Below are 24,050 nucleotides of genomic sequence, written 5' to 3'. Positions count from 1 at the left end.
GCTCCATGTGAATGTCAGAGGTCACCAGGAGAGTAAACAGCTGTTTGTACCTGACAACATTCTGGTTCTCTTCCATGTTCAGCAGAATTAAACCTCACTGTCGCCTGTGTTCTTCTTCTATTAGGAGCAGCTTCATTATTCTTCAGGTTTAAACTCGTTTCTCCTCCTGACACTGACAGGACGAGGAGCTGCACAGATCACATGCAGGAAGTGACACCATCAAGCCAGCCGACGTGCAATACAACAGCACTTCCGTGTGGATTTTCAAAATAATGTGCAGCAGCTGTGTGTTAAGCTTTGATCCACCTGTTATTTGCCATAGTTTTTCCATCTTTGCTAACGTCACATAATGTTATCAAAATTACAGAATGCCACAAGGTAAATATTTTATTCCATGAAGAACCAAAAATTAATACATTAGAAACATTTAAAATATCAATAAAGACTCGGTTTTTACTAAAATCAGTGCAATATTCCACATATTTCCACGTATAGAAGACTCTGTACAATATCTAAATTTCTACCCATGTGGTGTGAAAAATATTTTTTGAATGTTGGTGCGAGAATGTTCTTTCTTTTTTACAATGGAACATTGGGAGAATGTTTTATAGACGAACATCCTACAACATCCCCAAAACACCCCCAGAACTGAAGAAATTAATCTGAGGCCCCGATAACATCTTAAAACCTTTTATTTCATTGCTACATAGAGAACATGCTTCCTTTTTACGCTTTATGGAAGAATGTTCTATAATTAGTTCCTGAACACATTCTCAGAATATGGTATGCAGAATGCTCCACTTTGTTCATACAGGAACAATTTATAAAAATCATCTGAAACAACATTTGGAAAACACTTTGAATGTCGGTCTTAAAAGGTCCTTGTATTATCATAAACCTGTGTTTTATAGTAGAAAATTATGTTTTCAAGAACAGCGTTTTCTAATAAAGCTATCTGTTATCATACAACGGTATTTTGTAGTATCCACCAGAAACATCCTCTGAACATTGTTATCAGAATGTTCCACATTTTGGTAATATATGTATATGACAGAAACGTAACAGAAGCATTATTGTACTACTTCACACTAGGAATCGTTTTATTACTATTATTGATTAAAAAATTAATAACAAATGTTATTTATTATTTTATCTTATATTTAAATATTATCAACACACTGTGTCCCTTTAGCATCAGAAGCTAACACCAGTTGCTAACGTGGTTGCTAATGGTAACGGCGTCGCCCCCCGGCGGTCAGAACCGGAAGTGCGGCTCCCGGAACTGGAGGCGGATACGACTGTGACCGTAGTAGACGCACAAATGAAGATGCCAGATGCTCCGGCGCATCCGTTATTATGTTCGCTCCTTTTCGCTCTCGTTCTCCGTCCCGGGACAGCGGCAGAGGTCTCCGTGTGGAGCGTGGACATCAACTCGGTGAGTGTTCCGCCTTTTAGCGGCTGTAAAACAGTCTGCCGATCTAAATGTGATATAGCAGCTGCTAGCCGGTAAGCTAACTAGCTCCTAGCAACGCACCTGTCCGGTGTCTGCTCCAGCTGTCAGAGGCACAGCTGTGGGTCTGACAGCTGTGTGTTCATGAGTCTGACAAGGTTAACTTCTCATTTATACTTTATCACAATTTATCCTGACAAATCTGCATGTTAACTATCATATAACGGTAAAAAGTAACATGCTACCAGTGGAACTGAGTGAAGCCAAGTGATGTCAGGACATAACGGTATGTGCAGGTGTGTTGTAATGAAAGGAAGAGTATAACACACTGTCAACAAAAAATAACCTTTAATAAGGCTTCATGTTGTGGTTAAGTTGAAACTGGTTTTACCTGTTATCATATTAGTGGATGACAGAGGCTCTGCTGTTCAAAATATTATGGTTAGTCCCTCCAGAAAGAGAAACATGCCTCAGAGTAACCTAAGAGCTGCTGTCTGATACGGTTTAAAATATATCAGGAGCTAAAAGAGCTACTAGTAAAAATACAGAGACACTGCTACTCTGCCACTCTGATATAAAGCATTGTGATTGTTGTTTTAGAGCAGTTTATTCAGACTAATTTAGCTGTGAACACTCATTTATTTTAGACAAGTGTGTTTTTTTTTAGCAATTCAGAATTATTTTTCTTCTATAAAACAGAGAAGCATTAAAACAAAAACATAAAGCTAGAATAACTACAGCTGCAGAAATTAGTTGTGTTAAATAAATCACCAACTGTTTTGACAATCAATTAGTCAGTGTAATATATTTTTAAAGAACAAAATGATCTCATTCCAGCTTCTGAAATCTGAATATTTTCTGGTTTCTTTCCTCCTTTATGAAAGTAAACTGAATTTGACATGTTTGGGTTGTAGACAGAACAACACATTTGTCATTGTGGGCTTTGTTCAACACTGAATTACAGTTTTCAGAATTTTCTGACCTTTTTTAAACCAAGAAACTAATCAAATAAACAGGAAAATAATCAGCAGACTCATTGGCAGTGACAATAATCTTTCAGTGCAGCTCATTTGCCTGAATCGGGTGTGAGAAAATAAATTTATGTTGCATGTTATTGGATCGGGTCGTTGCTGAGATGTTGAAAACTTGAGATTTTAAACTGTCAACTGCGTAATTTTAAAATTAATAAATCAAAATAAAACTTAAAGAGATTTGAAGACGTTTGGGGCTCAGTCCAGTCCAGAAATGTTTAGATTGTTTTTTACTTTTAGAGCACCAGAGTCAAGTTATTTCAGAGTAAAATAAATATAAGATGGGAGACATTGTGCTCTCTGTGAAGTAAAATCATCCCACTTGTTTTCTATGCTTGTCTTGTTCTACATTCATGTCCCAGTGAGTGCAGGACAGTCAGAGCAGCTGTTCTCAAACATACGATTAGTCTTACTTGTTATATCTTACAGCTACAATAATATGTAAAGCTGAGAATGTATCGTGATCTGAGATGAGCTGCTGTGTGGACTGATTTTGACGTTTATCTCTCTGAGTTTTAAGATCAGAGCCCAAACAGCGGCCGACTGACTTGTGTCTGTTGTGGTTTCAGACACAAGATGCAGTGTTTCGAAAGACGCTGTACGCCAACACCACCATCTACATGAACTGTGAGTAGTCTGACCTCTCCACTGTTGATTATTGGTTGTTTCCCCCCCCCCCCCCCCCCCCCCACTCCTTGAAATGATGCCTTTTAGCATAAAAAATGTGAGGATATTTTACCTTTTGTGTATTTTCCTCAGAGAACTTTATTAGAAATCAAGAATTTTAGAGTGATTTTGTTCGTAAGTGCCTCTGCATCGAAATTTTAAAAAGTCATTTTCTGAAAGCAGACAAAAGCTGTTCGTAAGCTTTTTATTCCAGTATGACGCTGGCAGAGGCATCCAGAGTGTTGTTTTTTTTTTTTTTTTGCAGACAGAGACGCTGTTTTTGTTCAACAGCATCCTTTATGCAGATGAAATACTTCCATCCAACTGATGTTGTTTTTCTTTTTCCAACCAGATCTCGTTTTTTTTTAAGTGTTTCTCTAATGTTCCTTGTTATTTTTCATGTGCATGTGTGGAACCTTCATGTCAACAAACTATATGTTGTAATTAAAAGATTATAAATTCCTCTTTCAGACAGACTTCTGTTGCAGATTAATTATGAAAAATGAGAAGAATGCAAGTTTTTTGTATCAAGCTGCAAAGAAATTGTAGCATAATGCGTCTGAGTTAATTTGCTTGATTACATTACACTTTAAATGCTCTATTGTGCTGCTCAACTAACATTATGTATGTCTTTTTGGTGGGATATTATTTGCTCGGACTGAATAATTGGTCGACATCAAATTCCGGTTTTAAACAAAAATTGCATTTAGCAAATCACCAAAGCTGCAATCTTAGATATATTTCCTGTAGTGCACTTTTGACCCAGAATCTAAACTGTTAAGTCAGTGGTGTGTGTGACAGTCACATTTTTGATGGTATCTCATGTAATATTGCTGACTTACATGTTTTTAAATGTATTTCACGGTCAATATTGAACTAAAGCTTTACTTTAGAAACTTAAGCCACAAATCAAAATGCGGTATCTGTCAGAAAAAATTAATATTGTCTCCAAATTGTGACTATAGAGAGCATTTCCTTGAAGCACAGACACTGAATGCCTAAATTAGCACTTGATGATATCGGTGATGTTTATTCTGGCATTAGTTGGTGACTAAATTAAAAAAGCAACGACAAACCGCAATCAAAATTTGTCTTTTGCATTTGATCCAGGTCATCACAACAGTTCAGGAAATTGGTTAAGTGCAGAAAAGCTCTTTGTGTTTTGAGGTTTTCATTCGGTGCCAGAGGAATGAGAGATTTGGCCTTTCTCCGTTTGATTCAGATCCAAAACGCCTCAAGTTGGTTTTAATTTACAAACTAAATTAAAAGAAACAGCAGCTCTACTATCACAAGGATCCAATCTTGTTGAAAAATCACCAGGACCACCGGGTTTCACATTTAAATGTCGGCCTGAGCGGCTTTGTTGTGCTGAAATTCACCTCCCACCGTGTGTTTGTGGCTGAACTCCAAACATTACGGATAAGCCAGACGTCCTGCAACCTGCAGGCTAGATTTTCCTGGAAAAGCTGCACAGGGAACCTCTTGGCACTGCAAAACAAAATGCCAGCGTTTGAAATGATAAATACTGTGGGAAAGTGTCTTATCTGCACCGGACAGATTGTACTGTGGTGAAAAATGTGCGTCTGCTCGGCTTCACCTGCTTTACCTGCTCTCAGTTTGCTGATTTTTGTGGAGGGTTGTGTGAAAAGCACCTTTAATTTTCAGGAAAGTAGAGCTGTAGCAGATCAATAAGGGAAATTAATGAGCAACTGTGCTGGAAAATGCAGAAATTACTTTTAACGCTTGTGTCGTCCTGCAGGTCAAAATTGACCCGTTTTGAAGTTTGAAAATGTGGGAAAAAAAAAATTTTTCACAGTGAAACTTTGGATGTCCACATTTTCAACATTTTGGGGAAATTTTTGAACATTTTTGGTGGAAAAAAATGTTTCTTTAAGAAGATTCACAAAAAAATCAACCGAAATCCAGCGAATTTCGCTGGATTTCGGTTGATTTTTTGTGAATCTTCTGAAAGAAAACATTAGCAGTTTTACTGATGTATATGTAATCACTTTAGATATTTTTTGGATTCATTTGGAAACTTTTGACTCATTTTTTCAAATTTTTACAGAATTTTCTTACCAGATTTGGAGGATTTTTTGAAATGTAACTTTTAAGGAATTATTGGAATTTTTTTCCTGAAGGTTTTGCAAATTTTCAGAAATTTGAGGAATTTTTTTGCTGCATTTTTGGATTTTTTTCAGACGAGGAAACAATACTTTTGGTGCCCGTAAATGAGAACAACAGGAGGGTTAATTGTGATGTTTTTCTTCTTCTCTTTGTCATATAGGATAGTAAATTAGATGTTTTTTGGTTTTGGAATAGGATAAAACAAGAAAAATTAAGGATATCATTAAAAACAATAAATTATCAACAGAAAATAATTATCAAATGTATCAGTTATCAATATTATTACAAGTTACAGCTCTAAAATTACCCTAAAATCATACTGAGTGGCAGTTTTATTTATTAGTATGGCGGAAATCTTTATTCCTGCTGATAAGACACTAGACAGAACCCAGGTAGTTTTATTTTTAGCACAGCTGCTGTGAAATCTACAACTGTTCAAAGGAAAATGTCAGGTTTTGTTGTCAGTTTCGCAGAATCAAAGACTACCTCTTCTCTTTAGAAATGCCAGTTTGCATCAGCATCTTCCAGTCACAGAGGGAGAAATCCATTTTACTGTAGAGGTGGGAGGGATTTGTGCAGAAAAACGACCAGGATGCAGCAGCGTGACGTTTGGAAATTCAACCTTTTGAAGTCGAGGAAGGTCAGGGGGAAAAAGCGTGCGCGCAAAAAAGTGAAAAGCAGCAGCAGGAAGGCTTTGAACATCTGTAACAGCTGGTGGGAACTGATTAGTAATCTACTTTTCTGTTCCGTCTCTGCAGTCCAGGGTGACCCAGCGTCATGCGACAGAGCCTTGGCCTTCAACATCAGCTGGTACCTGCGATCGTCCGTTTGCTATAATGAAGTCTTTAACACACCAGTGAGTAGCGAATTTTACCGTCTGTTTGGCCGTTAACCCTCGTGTCGTTTTAAAGTTTGAAAATGTGGGAAAACAAAAATATGTTTTCACAGTGAAACTTGTGATGCCCACATTTTCTACATTTTTGGGAACTCTTAGTGGAAAAAAAGAAATGTTAAAAATGTTTATTTAAGAACATTCATACAGGGGTGAGGGAAGGAGTCCAAGGAGGTGACCTTTATTTCTAACCTGCTGAGGGCGTAAGTGAGTGAGTGGTTCGGTTTCATGATGAGATTCTTTACTGGTAGAAGAGTTGACTACATATAGAGAAAGGCAGCTGCATCAGAGACAAAGTGGTGCATGTTTAAAGTTTTGTCCCTTATTAGGCATTTGTTTAAAAAGATAATGATACTGATAATTCAGAAAAACTGAATGTTGGATCTTAAAATCAACCAACTCCACAATTAGTCCTCCAGTATTCTACAGTAGATGTAGGTTTATCTTCTGTTCCTCCATGTAACTGTTAGTAAACAGTTTGTTTTTGCTGCTGTTATATTCTGTAAAATACTTCTTTTTCTACATTGAATGCCACTTTATGTCATCTTTTAGGTACTAACCTGCCTGTTTAGAGAATCATAACTTTAAATATTCAGTTGAATGCATGCTGTAATTTATTTTTCTCTCGTATTCCTCTGAAGGACAACAAGGCGAGGAACATGTTTGGTATGGACCACATGTTGAAAGACGGCTGGAGCGGATTCTACAGTCAAGGATACATGTTCTTTGAAAACTGCTCCTCCCTCTTCGCACCGAAGGTCTGTGGAAAAGACAGTATCTAACAGTACCACAAATAAACACAGTGTTTGTACACATAAGTACATATATAATGCACAAGACTGTGCCTTTAAAAAAAGTAAAAATTGCGCCTGAAAACCTTCCAAATGTGGCAGGAGCACTGGGAGCAGAGTATCGCTGCACAAAGTGAAAATTAAATCAGTTACGGTTGTTGCTTTCTATATGTTTCTTATATCTAAACTTCTTGATATCACTTTGTAAATGCATGTATTTACTTTTACTTTTTTATAGGCATATTACACAGACTTCAACCCTTATCAGCCGCTTTCCAGCCCAAAGGTGAGTGATTGATCTCATTGACATCACTGTCTAACCCTGAAATCAATGTCCATGTCAACAAGCATCACAAAGCACCAATTTTTACTTTTGTTCTTAGAGTGACCCGTCGAATCAGAGTCTCACGTGGCCCGACAAGCCGGTAAGACGTGTTTTTATCTTTTATATTGGTAGCTTTATCATTTAGAGGCAAATAATCCTGCAATATTTTGGTTTTCTCAGAAACTTCCAGTTCTGTCTGATGTCTTTTCAGATACTCAGAGTTCTTTGCATACCTAAAATCTGTTTGTTCACCAGATTCAAAGCTGTAAATCACCTTCTTTTAGGATCAGAGTGCGGTGGCTAAAGCCTGGGAGGACAGTCCATATCTGTTCATAGTGAAGGTTCAGTGTTTGTTTCGTAGCCCTGAGGATGAAGACATCGCAGCAGAGCAGCTCAACTTTGCTTTTACGAGTGAGAAATCAACCATTTTGCATGAAAAGATTAGTAGATGTTTAGTTTTTAAAAGAAGTCTGAGCATGAGATTTGTTTTCTTCTTTTCTTTCACCAGTGAAAGTGGAGATGAAAGGACCACATGACTACTCGTCTCCAGCAGACTGGCCCCAGATGATGGTACGTAACTGAACTTTTGTAATAATAATTATTCACCTTTAACTGAAGAATTAGCTGCTTCAGTTAAATCATCACATTTATAGAGCCATTTTTGCCCACCCGTGTTTGAGTTAAATGCATAAAATATGGATATTCATAATAAACATATTTGTGAAATTTTAGCTTAACATATTGAATACAGTTATTTCCTGTCAGCCAGCTTTCATGTTTTTTTTTTTAAGTCATTTAAATTTGAGCCTGTTTGAACGACATTATCTCAGGAACTATTACAGATAAAAACCTGACATTTTCACTGTTATTTATCATCATGACATTAATTCAAAATCTGCATTTTTGGACAAGTTGATTAAATAGGCTCTGATTATGGATGTGAACAAAAATTGTAGCCAGCATGAAAAGTTCAGTCTTTGAGCACAAATTTGAGCACACTAGTGATATTTTCTGAACCGTATGTAGCCGCATGTCACAAATACTATCAACCAAAACATTAAGAATACCTTATATTAGGAAATAATTGGTCACAAAAATGAAAAATTGAACTTTGAAGTATTTGGTAGATGGTCCAGTGTGAGTAGAAAAGAGTTCCGGAGTTTACAAATAGTCACAGTTTGAATGTGTGAAAGCAGACAAGGGGTAATTTTCAAAATAAAATTATCTCCACATGTCATTCTAAAATATCACTGATGCCATTTTAAATATCTGTAGTTTATGATAAAAAGTTTGCAGCAAATCAGAGCTGGTGGAGCAGAATGCTGCTGGTGATTTGAGATGAAATAACCCAGTTTTTGGTCCTCTGTAAACTATTCGAAGCTTTAAACTTGCATAAAACATTTGTACCGGAGTGCCTTCATAGTTCAAATATTATAATTGTAATAGATCTGGAGGAAAGGGACCCGCTGGCTGTAATATTTGTCATCTATAGACATATTTAGTTGTTGAGGAGAAGAGGATCTTAGTCTTCAGAAGTCCTTGAAGATGAATCTGAGCCTGTTTGTGTCTCTTCTGGCCCTCACAGTTCTTCATGGTCATGTGCATCGTCTACGTTCTGTTCGGGGCCCTCTGGCTTTTCTGGTGCGCCTGTTATTGGAGGGACCTGCTGAGGATCCAGTTCTGGATCGGAGCCGTCATCATCCTCGGCATGCTGGAGAAAGCCGTGTTCTACTCCGAGTACCAGAGCATCCGCTACAAAGGAGACTACGGTCGGCCAGTTTGACACGTTTTGTTGTTTCTAGTATTTACTTTATTGCTTCTTTCGTCAGGATGCGCAATGATATCCGCATTATCGATGTCGGTTTTCTCTGCCGTTAACCCTCATGTCGTCCTGTGGGTCAAATTGACCCGTTTTAAAGTTTGAAAATGTGGAAAAAAATATGTTTTTACAGTGAAACTTCTGATGTCCACTTTTTCAACATTTTTGGGAAATTTTTGAAAATTTTTTTTTGGTGGGAAAAAAGAAATGTTAAAAATGTTTCTTTAAGAATATTCACAAAAAAATCAACCAAAATCCAGCGAATTTCGCTGGATTTTGGTTGATTTTTTGTGAATGTTCTTAAAGAAAATATTAGAAGTTTTATTGGTATATATGGAATCACTTTTTTGGAGGATTTTTTTGGAAGATTTTTGCTCAATTTTTTGATAAGATTTACAAGAATTTGTTTTTCTTTTATATGTATGTATATATATATATATATATATATATATATATATAATTTTTAAAGAAAACTTTTAAGGAATTATTGGAAATTTTTCCTGAAGATTTTGCAAATTTTCAGAAATTTGGGGAATTTTTTTGCAGAATTTTTCATTTTTTTTTCAAAGAAACAATATTTTTTTGGTGCCTGTAAATTCAGACAACAGGAAGGGTTAAATGGAAAACCTACGTGCAAATATCAGCTAACAAAGCTGGAAAAGACAAACACATTGGTAAAAATCCACCTGTAGTCTGCTGTAATCATCATTATGTTTGTTTGTCGTTGCAGTTCTGGGTGCGGTGATTTTCGCTGAGCTTCTCTCTGCGCTCAAAAGATCTTTAGCTCGGATCCTCGTCCTCATCGTCAGCCTCGGCTACGGAATAGTCAAGTGAGTTGACTCGGCATTTCTCAAATGAGAAGTCATTACTGTTTGCAGGCTATCCCACTAATACTCAACTCAGATCATTTCTGAATATAACTGGATGTTTATTCCCTCCCTCTTGATCAGGCCCAGGTTGGGTACCACGGTTCATCGGCTGGTAGCTGTTGGGCTTCTTTACCTTCTTTTCTCCTCAGTGGAAGGAGTCCTGAGAGTCACAGGAGTAAGTCTCAACTGTTGCTTGGTCACCACTCTCTGCTTACTGCTTACTTTAATTTAACTTAATTAGATTTTTCATGTTTGATGTTTTTGTTTGAATTGCAAATGGACATGTAGTGATACTTGTTTCTGGAATGTATATTTTAACATGTTTCATAACCCCTTGCTGCTCTTTGATTTAATTTATCTTTAAACTTGGTTTGAAATTCTCCTCTTTATGTGGGTTTAGATGATGCCATGAGCCGAATTGTATGTTTGCTTGCTAAAAATTTGGTTTAAAAAAACAAACAAAACCAATCCGTTGTCAAAAAAAGTGCCCAAAATGAAGCTGCTTTGTTTTTTAAATCCATTTTTGATTAACAGTTGTTGACTGAAGACAAACAGTGAACAGTTTCTAACCTCACTAACTGCAATCTTTTGCCTGCTCTGCAACAAAAGCCAGTTGAATGCTTTTATTATGAAGAGAAAAATCAAAATCAGTGCTACACAGTGCTTCAAAAGGTAAAAACAAAACACACAATAATAGAATAGAATAGTCCTTTATTACCTCCGCCAGGAGGTTATGTAATCACCGGAGTTTGTTTGTCTGTCCGTGTGTGTGTGTGTGTGTGTGTGTGTGTGTGTGTGTGTGTGTGTGTGTGTGTGTGTGTGTGTGTGTGTGTGTGTGTGTGTGTGTGTGTGTGTGTGTGTGTGTGTGTGTGTGTGTGTGTGTGTGTGTGTGTGTGTGTGTGTGTGTGTGTGTGTGTGTGTGTGTGTGTTCCTGTACTTGCTACATTGTGAGAACCATTTTCTGCATTTAACTATCAAAGTGAGGACATTTTTACAAAGTGAGGACATTTTGGCCGGTCCTCACTTTGAAACAGCCATGTTTGAGGGTGAAGACTTGTTTTTAGAGAACAGGTATGAATTGAGGTTTGGTTAAGGTTAGGGTTAGGCAATCAGTTGTGATGGTTAAGGTTAGGGTAAGGCTCTAGGAAATGCATTACGCCTATGGATGTCCTCACTAAGATAGAAGTACAAACGTGTGTGTGTGTGTGTGAAAATCCGTCCATGACTTTTTGAGTTATGCTGTTAACAGACAGACAGACAGACACACACACACACACACACACACAGACGGACAGACAAACAAACAAACTCCGGTGATTACATAACCTCCTGGCGGAGGTAATAAATACTCAATCAGACATGACATTCCTTAAGGCATTGAGGGTAGTTATTGCTGTAGGGTAGAAACTGTTTTTCAAAAATATGAAATCAGAAATATGAATGCATAATTTAGTGAAAGAGCAAAAATTAACATAAGATGAACACATCGGTGCAGAAACCATCAATAAAATACTAAAAAGGTGCACTCTCAGCTGTTTAGGAAACCTCTACTACTCCAATACCAGGTCTTACAAATTAAATTGCAGCGGCCACAGATGAATTTCATCCTGGCAAATATAATGAAGCCGCTGCGCTTTTCTTAGTGCAGATGGAACACTATCTATCGCAGCCTCCGCAGGGTGATTGAAGTTGATGGTTGTGATGTATTTTAGCAGAAAAATCTTGCTTGGCGCAGCGTTCAAGGCACTCTGTACAAATAAATTAGATTTGAGTGCAGGAAACCGTAGAGAGAATGAAGGTTACTGTGGGATTCAGTCTCTGGGAGGCAGACAGGTAATGATAACGGAGAATGACGATCTAAAGGACGATTTTTCAAAAGACACTGCAGCAAAAAGCGACGTAAGATAAAGACAGAAAGAAGAATGAAGCTGATGTGGGGTTTTTTTCAGAAGAGGAGGCTTAAATCTTCCCCAGCTCAAAGCTTATCTCATGTTTCACCCTCCTGTTGTCCTCATTTACGGGCGCCAAAAAATCTTGTTTCCTTGTCTGAAAAAAATCCAAAAATTCAGAAAAAAAATTCTCCAAATTTCTGAAAACTTGCAAAACCTTCAGGAAGAAAATTTCAATAATTCCTTAAAAGTTTTTTTTTTACATGCCCCAAATTTGGCAAGAAAATTCTTCTTCCAAATTCCAAAAAAATCTTCAAAATATCTAAAGTGATTGCTTTTATATCAGTAAAACTTCGATTCTATTCTAGCGAATTTTTCTGGTGAATGTACTTAAACATTTTTAACATTTCTTTTTTCCACCAAACAATATGTTTTGTTGTCTGAAAAAAAATCCCCAAATTCAGCAAAAAATTCCCCAAATTTCTGGAAATTTTCAAAACCTTTAACAAGAAAATTTCAATATTTTTTTTTTTTAAAATCCCCCAAATTTGAAATGAAAATTCTTGTAAATATTTTCAAAAAATGAGGAAAAATCTTCCAAAAACATCCTAAAAATATCTATAGTGATTACATATATATCAGTAAAACTTCTAATATGTTCTTTAAAAGCACAGGATTTTGGTTGATTTTTTTTAAGTGAATGTTCTTTAAAATCATTTTCAACATTTCTTTTTTCCACCAAAAAATTTCCAAAAATGTTGAAAATGTGGACATCAGAAGTTTCACTGTGAAAGTATTTAGTTTTTCCACATTTTCAAACTAAAACGCGTCAATTTTGACCCGCAGGACGACACGAGGGTTAAAAAAGGGACGTAGTTACCTTATTAATCCCTTCTTCTCCTTCACTGCCATGTTTACATGAACTCTCTGCTCTCTTCTGTCCTCCAAGCTTTGAGTTTATCTCGTTTCTAAAACCGGACTCTTGTTTTCTTTCCACAGGGTTTCTACGGGACGGTTGCTCTGGTGGCAAATCTCAGCCTCTCGCTCATCGACTCCTGCGTCATGTGGTGGATATCCTTTACTTGACGACCTTAAAGTGGTTCTTTGAAGCCCTTTTTTGCACATACACGCCCTTGTTTATAGGAACTTACTTTACATGCACGTTTTCTCCTTAATTTGCGCCTACATTTTCATCAGCTTGTCTCAAACCACTCGTCTCCTGAAGCTCCGCAGAAATGTGGTGAAGCTCTCGTTATATCAGCACTTCACCAACACGCTCATCTTCTCTGTTGTCGGTGAGTTCTGGCGTATTTTTGTCATTTTACTTGGAAGTACTGTTTCATTAAAAGATTGCAGCTTAAGCTTCGGCCATCTTGCTCATGTATCTGTTGCAGTCTTTAGTACAAAATGAGCCAACTATGAATGAGGATTTTGCATAAGCAATGCCTGCAAACTGTAAAGTGAGACCAGTTGTAGTTGAACATAGTGGGGCTTTTAACCTCCTGCGTTTCACACACTGTGTATTTGGATAAACTGAACTCTTGTCTGTTGTCTCTTCACTGTTTTGTGTAAAAGAACAGCTTGCAGTTCAGCCCAGAATTTCATTGAATATTTAATTTTTTCATAGAATTTTTGTCATGTGACTGTTGGCCACAGCTGCATCAGTTGTGGCTTCTTGGTTACACAGAGAAGCACAGAATTTTTAGGTTTTTAGCAAATCTGGTTGGAGACAACAGTTTATTTTTGGCATATTTTTAAATGAGACATGTGAAATAAAGCAAATTTGTTGAAATATCACATTTTCAATATTTACGTTTGGTTGATGTCTAATGAAATGGCCACATAGCTGTTTAAACGGGGCTTTTCTTACAGTGAAGCCTCTCTGGAATTAAATATACTTTAGCAACTGCCTCCATTTTCCACTTTATTTGTAGAAAATTTCATACTGTACATGTATAAGATGAAGAAAATAAACCGGATGAAGCTACATTAGTAACGAAAAACTGTAAATCTGCAACTAACTTTTGATAACAAGTGATGCGGATTGTGCTTTTCAAGAAATAAGGCACGTTTTCTATGATCCAGATGGAACTATATGTCACAGATTACTAGATTACAAACTGTTTTTTGCATTTTCTGTCCCTGAAAAATGATGTGATTTGGGTAGTTTAAACAAAAAAAAAAAACATTCCTTTTGAATACTTGTGTAGATTTTGGCATCCAGAAGGTTAAACTACAGCTTTTGTACTGATTCCACAAGTAATATTTCACATTTTAGTGAGTTTTAGTGTTACTAGAATGCTATTATACTGACTTTTTTGCCTTTTTTTATTATGTTTGTGAACAGTCAGGCTAGCTGTTTGCCCGTATTTCTCTTCTCTATGCTAGGCTAAGCTAGGCTAAGCTAAACAGCCATATATTTACTGTACAGATGTTGGAGTGGCATTTAACTCCATACAAGAAAGCAAAAAAAAAAAAGCACATTTCTCAACATGGCATCTTATTATTTTAATACATTCATCCTGTTTTACTCTAAAGTACTCTGGTCATGTATTAACAATATGTAAATACATTTGTTAAGTTGCCTTTAGAGAACAGCCTTTAGTTCAGTTTCTGATGGTTGGAGGTTTCATGAGGCTGTTTCTAAGCATTGGCACGTTGTTTACGGACATCAGAATACAACCGATGTTTACTTTGTGTCTGCAGCTTCCATCATCTTCATCATCTGGACCACCAAAGTCTTCAAGCTGGTCGACTGCCAGAGGGTCAGTTTAGTTGCCGATTTGATTGAGGGATTGTTTAATTGTGTTTCGCTGCTTTTCCGCACTTGGGTTTCTGTTTATGCGGAGCTGCTTTCTGTTTTCATCCCCTCTGCAGGGTTGGCGGGACTTGTGGGTGGACGATGCCTTCTGGCGCCTGCTGTTTTCCACCATCCTGCTGGTCATCATGGTGCTGCTGAGGCCTTCTGCCAACAGCCAGAGGTCAGAGTCAGAGGCCGTTCCTCAATTCTAAGTACGCAAGTCCGTGCTCGCGAGTCTGTCTCAGAACACCAGCGTACTTCATGACGTCACCGTTATTTTTACTGTAAAAAACAGTGAAATGGAATAGATAATAATACAGCCTTGCATGCTCACGTTTTAATCTTAAAACAGTTACCGTTCAGGTTCGTAAGATCGTCACAAATCTTTTTTTAAAATGTTTCAGAGCTGCTGATTTATGGGCAGCTGTACTGTAGTTTTGTTTACTGTAATTTTCGTAACCGAAATAAACCATTCATTCATTCATTCATAGTTCGTCATGAACTGAAGCGTCTCTTTCTCAGTTCTATCCACAAAAACTTTTCAGAAACTGCTTGCTGAAAACATTAAAACTTCACAAGGACACCTCTTAACCATGATGGATGGTTTACAGTTTTAAAATTAACATGACTAAAATACATTTGTCTACATCCGGAGCTGCTGTTTGTCCTCCAACATCCAGAGGTTTATAGTCTGACAGATACACAAACATCACTACACTTCAACCCTCCTGTCGTCCTGCGGGTCAAAACTGACCTGTTTTGAAGTTTGAAAATGTGGCAATCTTTTTAAATAAATTTGGGGTATTTCTTGCTGAATTTTAGGAATTTTTTCAGACAACGCAACAATATTTTTTGGTGCCGTAAATGAGGACAACAGGAGGGTTAAGACACCTAAGCGTGACATTCCAGGTAAAACGGAGCTTAAAATAAGTTTTCCAAGCTAATTGTAAGATCTCAATATTCTAAGTATTATATTTTATTTCAAGAAATCTTACCAAGCCATTTTCACTTGTTGTAGTGGCAGATTTTTTCACTTAGTTCATTCAAGATAAAAGTTCCTTGAAATAAGTTTTTTTTTCTCGTTTTGAAAGGGGCATTTTTTCCAGTGTGTTACTGGACTGTAAAAGACTGTTGGACTGTCGATGTCCGTGTGGAGGTCAGTGTTGAAGCTGAAGCGACCACACAGAAGAGCATTTTTGTAAATATCGTTCTGTTTAAATCATCTTTATCCACTCTCACCAAAATCAAACTGAAGCAGGGCCTGTTGCATTCATTTGCCCACGTGGAAAATAGATTATTCATCAAAATCCTGTACTGTGTTTTTGGACTAATCCAATATTTAAGGTGGTTTTTTTGACCACTGGTTAGATTAAAAAAAAAAAAAAAAAAAACAATTGTGGTAGATTCTGCAGAAGTGACAGCTGATGGGTTGGATTTATGGGAATGTAAGTTCAGATTTAAACTTGAGTGAAGTACTAAATGATGCTTGGCAGCCAAGATATCAGCTGATAGTACACATGAAGGAGGGAACACATGCTGAAAACACCAACATAGTGTGCATTGTTGGATTCAGTTTTAAACCAACACATCAAGTCCCTCTCTGTTTTTTATTAAACCCCTAAAAACTGACCTCTGTGGATTAAAGTTACATATTTAGAAGTTTTTCCACTCTCCGATTCTCCTCAAACACTATACAACTACACTACACAATGACAAGTTGTAAAACTGGAGTAATTTAGCCACAAGTATTCAAACCTGCAACCGGTTCTGAAGATAATGATAGTCCCACCTTGAAAGCTGACAGAAATGGTTCTTTAGATCTTTAGATTTGTTACGTATGAAACTCTAGAAGTCTGCCTCTATGTTTACGCTGCAGTTTTAAGGTAGAAAAGCTCAGCGTTGATGTTGACCGCTCATGATGTGTCATCGAGCATCTAAAAAAAACCTCGTGGACACGTTATCCAGGTTGAAAACTTGATTTTCAGCAAAGGGAGACACTGGGTTATCTTCAGACGTGCTGTTCCATGTACAGTATACAACAGCAGTGAGTGCACCCTTGTGCAACATCGCTTAAATGTCAAATGACTGCAAATTGTGTCATTCTACAGTAACTGCATTACTTCTAAGTTTGGTTGAAAGTAATAATTAGAAGAATATTTTCATCAAATTGTAAAGTACCACGTTAGATTTTAATCTAGAGGGCGCACCACACATCCTCAATTCAACAAAGATCAAAAGAGTTATTACAGAGATTTAAATCTTTTATTTTTAATACTTTGTGTGTTCAAGATGTTCTGCCACTCCTTAACGACTGCTGGCAGGGTTTAGTTGCTCTACCTGAACTTTAAAATACCCCAAAGTGGTTCTATTGGATTCAAGGCAGGCCACATCCTCGTTTTTTTTTTCTTTCTTTCCGTTCTCTGAATTGGATCAGTACTTGGTCTGCGACTGATCACGTTTCACAAGAACGCAAGCACGGACAAGAGCGCATGTTGAGAAACAGCCAGAGTTCTGGAAGCCAAAAACATCTATAGACGGTTAGAAATCTTCACAGTGGATGTAACCTGCATTCTGTTTCCTCTCAGGTTCTCCCACTCGCCTCTGATCGATGAAGATGATGAAGAAGACGAAGCCAAGGAGCCCATGCTGAACGAAGCTTTTGGTAAGACATGTCGGATCAAGGGTTTGTGCTGTCATCAGTGTTTTAACCCTCCTGTTGTCCTCATTTACGGGAACCAAAAATATTGTTTCCTCGTCTGAAAAAAATCCAAAAATTCAGCAAAAAAATTCCCCAAATTTTAGAAAAATTTGAAAAACCTTCAGGAAGAAAATTTCAATAATTCCTTAAAAGTTTCCCTTAAAAGTTTTATTTTTAAAAAAATCCCCCAAATTTGGCAAACAATTCTTGTAAATATTTTTCAAAAAATGAGTAAAAATTTTCCAAAAAATGAGTAAAAATATCTAAAGTGATTACATATACATCAGTGAAACTTCTGATATTTTCTTTAGGAACATTCACAAAAATGAAAAGAAATGTTCATCTTATAATCATGTAACAGTACAAAAATAAAATTCACTAAGTGAGTTATAGTGAAGTCTTATCTTTGGATCACACAAAGAGGCTTTTATGTGGTCTCAGCTGCTGTTTTATTTTGTTTTATTAGAAGGAATGAAGATGAGAGGCTCGAAGCCCGACACCAACGGCTCCCAGAAGTTATTGTCTAAAGAGGTGAGTTGATGAACTTTCGCATCTTTTCTCGTCCTTTAACTGTTTTTCATATTCAGTCTTCAAAACTCTGCTTCTGTCAGGATGAAGACCTCAAATGGGTCGAGGAGAACATTCCTACAACCGTTGCTGATGTGTAAGTAAAGCAGTTTTTACTTTTAGACGCTGAGTTTTCATGTAAACAAGACAGCCTTCAAACTTAAAATAATAATAATAAGGCGGCACAATAGAAAAGAAAGACGCAAAGGAAGACAAAAATATTGTATCTTCTACTTTATTGTTTAGTTTTTTATCATCATTGTGAATTTATTCTATTTTATTGTATTAAAATGTTACTGTTTTAATGCAATCAGTTTAGTTTATTCGTTTATTATAGTTGTGTTTTATTGTTATTTTTATTAACTGTACTGTCTTTGACCAACACATCAAATATTTTGGTGTGCATTAGTTGCTCATTCTATTCTATTCTTTTCTATTTGATGTTTTGTTATTTTTAGAGCACTTTCAATTGGATTTATTATGATTGAACAATGAAGTATCACAAAAGTTTGATTTATTGATTAATAAAATCATCGCAAAGATAAAAAAAAAAAAAAACACAATTCACTGTGTAAAAACCAACATGGTGGAAAAATAAAACCATTTTTACTCCTTCTGAGCCAAAAAAACTTGCTGGTGGGTTCAAGAAGCGTGCTGAAATTGTCAAAATTGAACCAATCAAAGCCAAAAAAAATGTAAAAACAAAGAGAAAATGCTGGGATTATCAGGTTGCAGGTGGTCCTTTAACCAATCATCTTTCATATGCTGTTCCTTCAGGAAAATTAACCAAAACTTAAAGTCATTATACTTCATTGAAATCACTTTATTCTGCATTTCTCATTAAGAAATTTTCCATAAGTTAAGTGTGATCCTGTAAAAAACCCAAACATCCTGCTATCTTCGATACAACCGATGATAAACAAATAAACAATCATGTGACACAGCTTTTCTGCTGAGCGTAAACAATACAGACACAAGACAAATATTTAAACAAATAACGAATATGTGTTGTAAATATCTGTAGCTTGTGGAGCCATCATTGTATTTCTAGTATTATTAACACATGTTGGCACACAAAATTTTGATTTGAGGTTTTGTTGAATTTCTGTAAAAATAAATAATCAAGTAGATTCAACTTTCGTTTTCATGGCATTATAGCTTTGTTGTACTGCGCTGAAGACATTTGTGAGTTTTCTCTGCTTCTAGTTATGGTCGCTTTGTTTCCATAAAGGTGTAGACCTTTATATAGCAGTGAAAAATGAATCCACAGTGATTAAAAATATAACAGGGGATAAAATGCCCTGAATCTGTTTGGGGTTCAGAAGGTTAAAAAGCAATAAAAATAGCTACAACTACCAAGAATGTGTGAGAATGTTGTATCTGCTTAAAGACATTGATCCTCTTTATTATAGTGCCTGTCAGAGTATTAATGCAGCTTCCAGTCAAGGACAGGTCAGATGAGAACGATTTATCATTAATATTCAAATAGCAACACTCTGGAAGCACGAGCAAACCTACAGGGAGTTTCTGTAAATATAGTTTGATTAATACCCGGGCCTTGTGATGCCTTCACTGCCTTCGTCTTTAATTTTTTTTTCTCTCTTCACACAGAGCTCTCCCTGTCATGCTCGACGAGGAAGAGGTAAAGAGCCCTCGTTCTCCCCTCACGCTCGTCCCATGATTCCAGTCACATTTCAGTCTGTTTGCGATACAGCCTCCTACTGTGCTGCCATTCCACAGTCACGCTGCCGCACGTGCACTAATCTGCGCCTCTTCTGCTTTCTAGGAAATCCTGAAAACCAAGATGGAGCGATCCAAAATGGAGTGAACACGAGAAGGTGACGTGAGACTGAGCGGAAAGCAATTTCACTGAGGTGTTCTGAGCGACCTGATTACCAAAAAAATGTGGGAAAAGCCAACAGTTATCTCCAGACACTTTACGCATTTTCTTTTTTGAATTAATGTTTTTTTTTTTAAATTGTTATTTCACACGTATTGTTTAACACTATAATAAGCTGAAAGAAGCCTGACTGGCGTGTTCTGTTGAGGCGCTGCTGTTGGACTGTCGATGTCAGTGTGGAGGTCAGTGTTGAAGCCGAAGCGACCACACAGAAGAGCATTTTTATAAATATCTTTCTGTTTAAATCATCTTTATCCACTCTCACCAAAATCAAACTGAAGCAGGGCCTGTTGCATTCATTTGCCCACGTGGAAAATAGATTATTTATCAAAATCCTGTACTGTGTTTTTGGACTAATCCAATATTTAAGGTGGTTTTTTTGACCACTGGTTAGATTAAAAACAAAAAAAAAAAACATTTGTGGTAGATTCTGCAGAAGTGACAGCTGATGAGTTGGATTTATGGGAATGTAAGTTCAGATTTAAACTTGAGTGAAGTACTAAATGATGCTTGGCAGCCAAGATATCAGCTGATAGTACACATGAAGGAGGGAACACATGCTGAAAACACCAACATAGTGTGCATTGTTGGATTCAGTTTTAAACCAACACATCAAGTCCCTCTCTGTTTTTTATTAAACCCCTAAAAACTGACCTCTGTGGATTAAAGTTACATATTTAGAAGTTTTTCCACTCTCCGATTCTCCTCAAACACTATACAACTACACTACACAATGACAAGTTGTAAAACTGGAGTAATTTAGCCACCAATATTCTGAAGATAATGATAGTCCCACCTTGAAAGCTGACAGAAATGGTTCTTTAGATCTTTAGATTTGTTACGTATGAAACTCTAGAAGTCTGACTCTATGTTTACGCTGCAGTTTTAAGGTAGAAAAGCTCAGCGTTGATGTTGACCGCTCATGATGTGTCCTCTAGCATCTAAAAAAAAACCCTCATGTGGACACGTTATCCAGGTTGAAAACTTGATTTTCAGCAAAGGGAGACACTGGGTTATCTTCAGACGTGTGCTGTTCCATGTACAGTATACAACAGCAGTGAGTGCACCCTTGTGCAACATCGCTTAAATGTCAAATGACTGCAAATTGTGTCATTCTACAGTAACTGCATTACTTCTAAGTTTGGTTGAAAGTAATAATTAGAAGAATATTTTCATCAAATTGTAAAGTACCACGTTAGATTTTAATCTAGAGGGCGCACCGCACATCCTCAATTCAACAAAGATCAAAAGAGTTATTACAGAGATTTAAATCTTTTATTTTTAATACTTTGTGTGTTCAAGATGTTCTGCCACTCCTTAACGACTGCTGGCAGGGTTTAGTTGCTCTACCTGAACTTTAAAATACCCCAAAGTGGTTCTATTGGATTCAAGGCAGGCCACATCCTCGTTTTTCTTTAATCTTCTTCAGAAACTTGTATGCTTTTGGCAGTTTGCTGGAATATTCCTCTTCTGCCAAGCTTCTGGTCAGACAGTCTCTTGGTTTATCCATAGACATTCATGGTGTCATCTGTAAATGTCATCTTAACACCTTTCACACTCATTCAGTCCTACATTATCACACGTCTGTGCTTCACTGTCTGGACTATGCGTTCACTGTGGTAGTCCTGGTCATGTTCACAGCAAACAAACTGGACTGAATCTGACCCACACACATTTATCTGGGTCTCATCTGACCAAAGAATGTGCTGCCAACATTCACCAGGCTTCTTTTTGCAAGTTTCATCTTGCAGTTTTGCGTCAAAGCAAAAGCAAAGGTGTTTCTCTTGGAGACCGTCCATAGAGGTCGAGATTATGTCCTTCATGCAAGTCTAAAGTAAGTTCCAAGTCTAAAGCAGCTGCCATCTGATGTTCAGAGCTAGATTGTCAAAGTAGTGCACTTTCTGTAGCATCCTTTCAGCCCTGATTGGTGGTACTAGGGCTTGTGGAGTTCCTCCTGATTGCTGCTGGAATTGTGTCGCCACTGATTTCAATGGCATCTTCCTGTAGCCCTTTAGGTCTTTGAGAAATCTAGCATTCAGGTTCTTTAGTTCATCTAGAATTTTTATTACCTCCGCCAGGAGGTCATGTAATCACCGCAGTTTGTTTGTTTGTCTGTCTGTCTGTCCGTCTCTGTGTGTGTGTGTGTGTCTGTTTGTCTGTTAACAGCATAACTCAAAAAGTCATGGACGGATTTTCACCAAATTTTTTACAGGAAGTCCGGAAGAGCAAAAGTAACAATCGATTAGATTTTGGAGGTGATCCGGATCACCGTCTGGATCCAGGATTTTTTTGAAGGAGTCTGTACAATTGCAAGGGATGGCCGCAAGGCCATCTCTCAATTGTACAGACAGAGGTCGCTGGATCGATCCCAGGCGACGGCCGAATTCCGCGCTGCCGGTTCGGGCTGCCCGAGTGAGTCGGGACCGACGGAACGAAGCGGCGGCGACGCGTACGGTACCGTCACATGTGCGCGCAACGCTACCGTTACGTGCGTGCGGCGGCACCGCCGTCAAAACACTGTGCTGTTACACTGTACATGCATGTTATGCTTTGTGCACAAACTGTTAAAACTAAATTAAATCTGTCCATGACGTTTTGGGTTATGCTGTTAACAGACAAACAGACAGACAGACAAACAAACTCCGATTGGTCATCTGTACAACTGAGCGATGGCCTGGCGGAGGTCTGCGCTCTCCGGGTGCTTTTCGAGTTTTTCATGTGGAGCCATGATGTAGGCATGCAGATAGAGGAACAAAGCTGAGAAAGTTCTAGTGACAGGTCATTTAACAACCGTGTTCATGAAGTAACACTAGCTGGAAATGACACATGAAGTTTTCTAACTCATGTGTCCTACATTGGGTCCAGTATTTTCAGTACAGTTTTTTTTCAATCGTCTATAAGAGAAAAATACTTGTCAACTTAAAAACAGTACAATTACTATGAGATGATACAACTCTGGAATCATTTCACTCCAAACTGACTCACTTCCTGTTGTATACTGTGTTTGAAAATTTTTGTTTTCAGCATGTGTTTTATTGTTTTACATGATTTGGTCACATGATGATTTCATATTTAAATGAGCAGCTGTGTCATATGATTCACCATTTAGTCAGATACCTGAAGGAGAATGTTCTCATGCTTCTGCGTAACCATTATGTGTGTTTGTTAGTGTTTGTGTGTTTTATTTTTAACACATAACTACCACTTTGTTGTCTGGCTAACTGAGTAATCCTGAATATAGATAATGAATAAGCTGCTGTTACTATACAGTACATCTTCAGTGAATATCGATACTTGAAGCAGTTGTTGGGAAACCGTGCTACATCTCTGTATTTTGGGGGGAAATTGTAATTTTTTTGGGAGAATGTAATGATGCTCTTGGTTATGGAGCTCTTAAAGCTAAGTATATATATATATATATATATATATATATATATATACTGTCATAACACAGTGGATCAGTAGTGTCCGTTTTGTCGACACGAGCCAGATCACTCCTCTGGGATATCATCTTTTCACAGAAGCTAAAAATGTGACTCCAGAATTGGTGATTTACTTGAAAAATAACTTCATGGTTCTCAGTTAGAGGGGGAAATGTGTGATCCTTGTTAAAGCTAATTCCAGACCCATTTCCAATAATAATTGTCTGAAGTTAAGCCTATTTATTTTCACATTTAGAAACGGTTATACTTGGTAGCTAGTCACAAAAAGGTCCACTTCACCATAATACAAGATTTTTTGCCACTGGATGACATAATCTATTGATAAGCCTCATTAAATTAGATTTAATTATACATGTGATTTACTGCATGTATGTAATCCCTCTTCACTCCCTCTCCACTAACTGGATCAGAACTCTATTTAGAGGCACAGGGTAGTTTTCAAAAAGTACTGTAAATGATAAATCACTACACTGTAATTACAGTTTCCGTTAAGCCACTCCCGACCACACTGCTAACTTGTCTTGCCTTACGTGGCAGAATTATTTCCTCATCCTTGTGCAATCTACTGCAGTATGTGTGGATATTCTAAAATCCTTTATTTATGTTTTTTTTGTTTGTTTGTTTTGGTTTGTTTTTTGTATTCATCCAAGTCTTGACAATATTTTATTTCAGAGAGACACTGAAGCCCTATTTCTGGATTTGAGTCTGCATTGTATTGTGAAGCTGATGATATTGTATGGCTTTTTGCATTTGTCCAGCAAATAAAATTTATATTGAACTACG

At 37.2% G+C, this 24,050-nt stretch overlaps 2 protein-coding genes across 4 annotated transcripts in view; one reads left to right on the top strand and one right to left on the bottom strand.

The window, feature by feature from the left end:
* ganc (glucosidase, alpha; neutral C) overlaps nucleotides 1-177 on the bottom strand; it is a 17,887-nt gene extending 17,710 nt beyond the window's left edge. Inside the window, exon 1 of the mRNA XM_051946650.1 lies at nucleotides 51-177. Coding sequence (XP_051802610.1) covers nucleotides 51-76 — 26 coding nt within the window. The 5' untranslated portion in view covers nucleotides 77-177. The remainder of the gene's footprint in view (nucleotides 1-50) is intronic.
* Nucleotides 1-24,050, top strand: part of LOC110967427 (transmembrane protein 87A) — a 24,965-nt gene extending 915 nt beyond the window's left edge. The window contains exons 1-21 of one of the 3 annotated variants that reach the window (XM_051946633.1): nucleotides 175-285; nucleotides 1,193-1,435; nucleotides 3,051-3,108; nucleotides 6,033-6,130; nucleotides 6,808-6,924; nucleotides 7,196-7,243; nucleotides 7,341-7,382; nucleotides 7,567-7,693; nucleotides 7,791-7,852; nucleotides 8,868-9,051; nucleotides 9,832-9,931; nucleotides 10,052-10,145; nucleotides 12,859-12,932; nucleotides 13,048-13,154; nucleotides 14,566-14,624; nucleotides 14,737-14,840; nucleotides 17,245-17,321; nucleotides 17,824-17,888; nucleotides 17,969-18,021; nucleotides 19,536-19,566; nucleotides 19,711-24,050. In XM_051946633.1, the coding sequence (XP_051802593.1) occupies nucleotides 1,322-1,435; nucleotides 3,051-3,108; nucleotides 6,033-6,130; nucleotides 6,808-6,924; nucleotides 7,196-7,243; nucleotides 7,341-7,382; nucleotides 7,567-7,693; nucleotides 7,791-7,852; nucleotides 8,868-9,051; nucleotides 9,832-9,931; nucleotides 10,052-10,145; nucleotides 12,859-12,932; nucleotides 13,048-13,154; nucleotides 14,566-14,624; nucleotides 14,737-14,840; nucleotides 17,245-17,321; nucleotides 17,824-17,888; nucleotides 17,969-18,021; nucleotides 19,536-19,566; nucleotides 19,711-19,752 (1,656 nt within the window). In that variant the 5' untranslated portion in view covers nucleotides 175-285; nucleotides 1,193-1,321 and the 3' untranslated portion in view covers nucleotides 19,753-24,050. Of the gene's footprint in view, nucleotides 1-124; nucleotides 1,436-3,050; nucleotides 3,109-6,032; nucleotides 6,131-6,807; nucleotides 6,925-7,195; nucleotides 7,244-7,340; nucleotides 7,383-7,566; nucleotides 7,694-7,790; nucleotides 7,853-8,867; nucleotides 9,052-9,831; nucleotides 9,932-10,051; nucleotides 10,146-12,858; nucleotides 12,933-13,047; nucleotides 13,155-14,565; nucleotides 14,625-14,736; nucleotides 14,841-17,244; nucleotides 17,322-17,823; nucleotides 17,889-17,968; nucleotides 18,022-19,535; nucleotides 19,567-19,710 lie in introns of those variants that run through there. The other 2 variants (XM_051946639.1, XM_051946634.1) reach the window with 2 other exon arrangements.

The sequence above is a fragment of the Acanthochromis polyacanthus genome, chromosome 1 (genome assembly GCF_021347895.1).
Source record: "Acanthochromis polyacanthus isolate Apoly-LR-REF ecotype Palm Island chromosome 1, KAUST_Apoly_ChrSc, whole genome shotgun sequence".
In the NCBI taxonomy this organism is placed as follows: Eukaryota; Metazoa; Chordata; class Actinopteri; family Pomacentridae; genus Acanthochromis; species Acanthochromis polyacanthus.
Note: the sequence above shows the minus strand (reverse complement) of the source record. Positions and strands in the feature narration are given on the sequence as shown.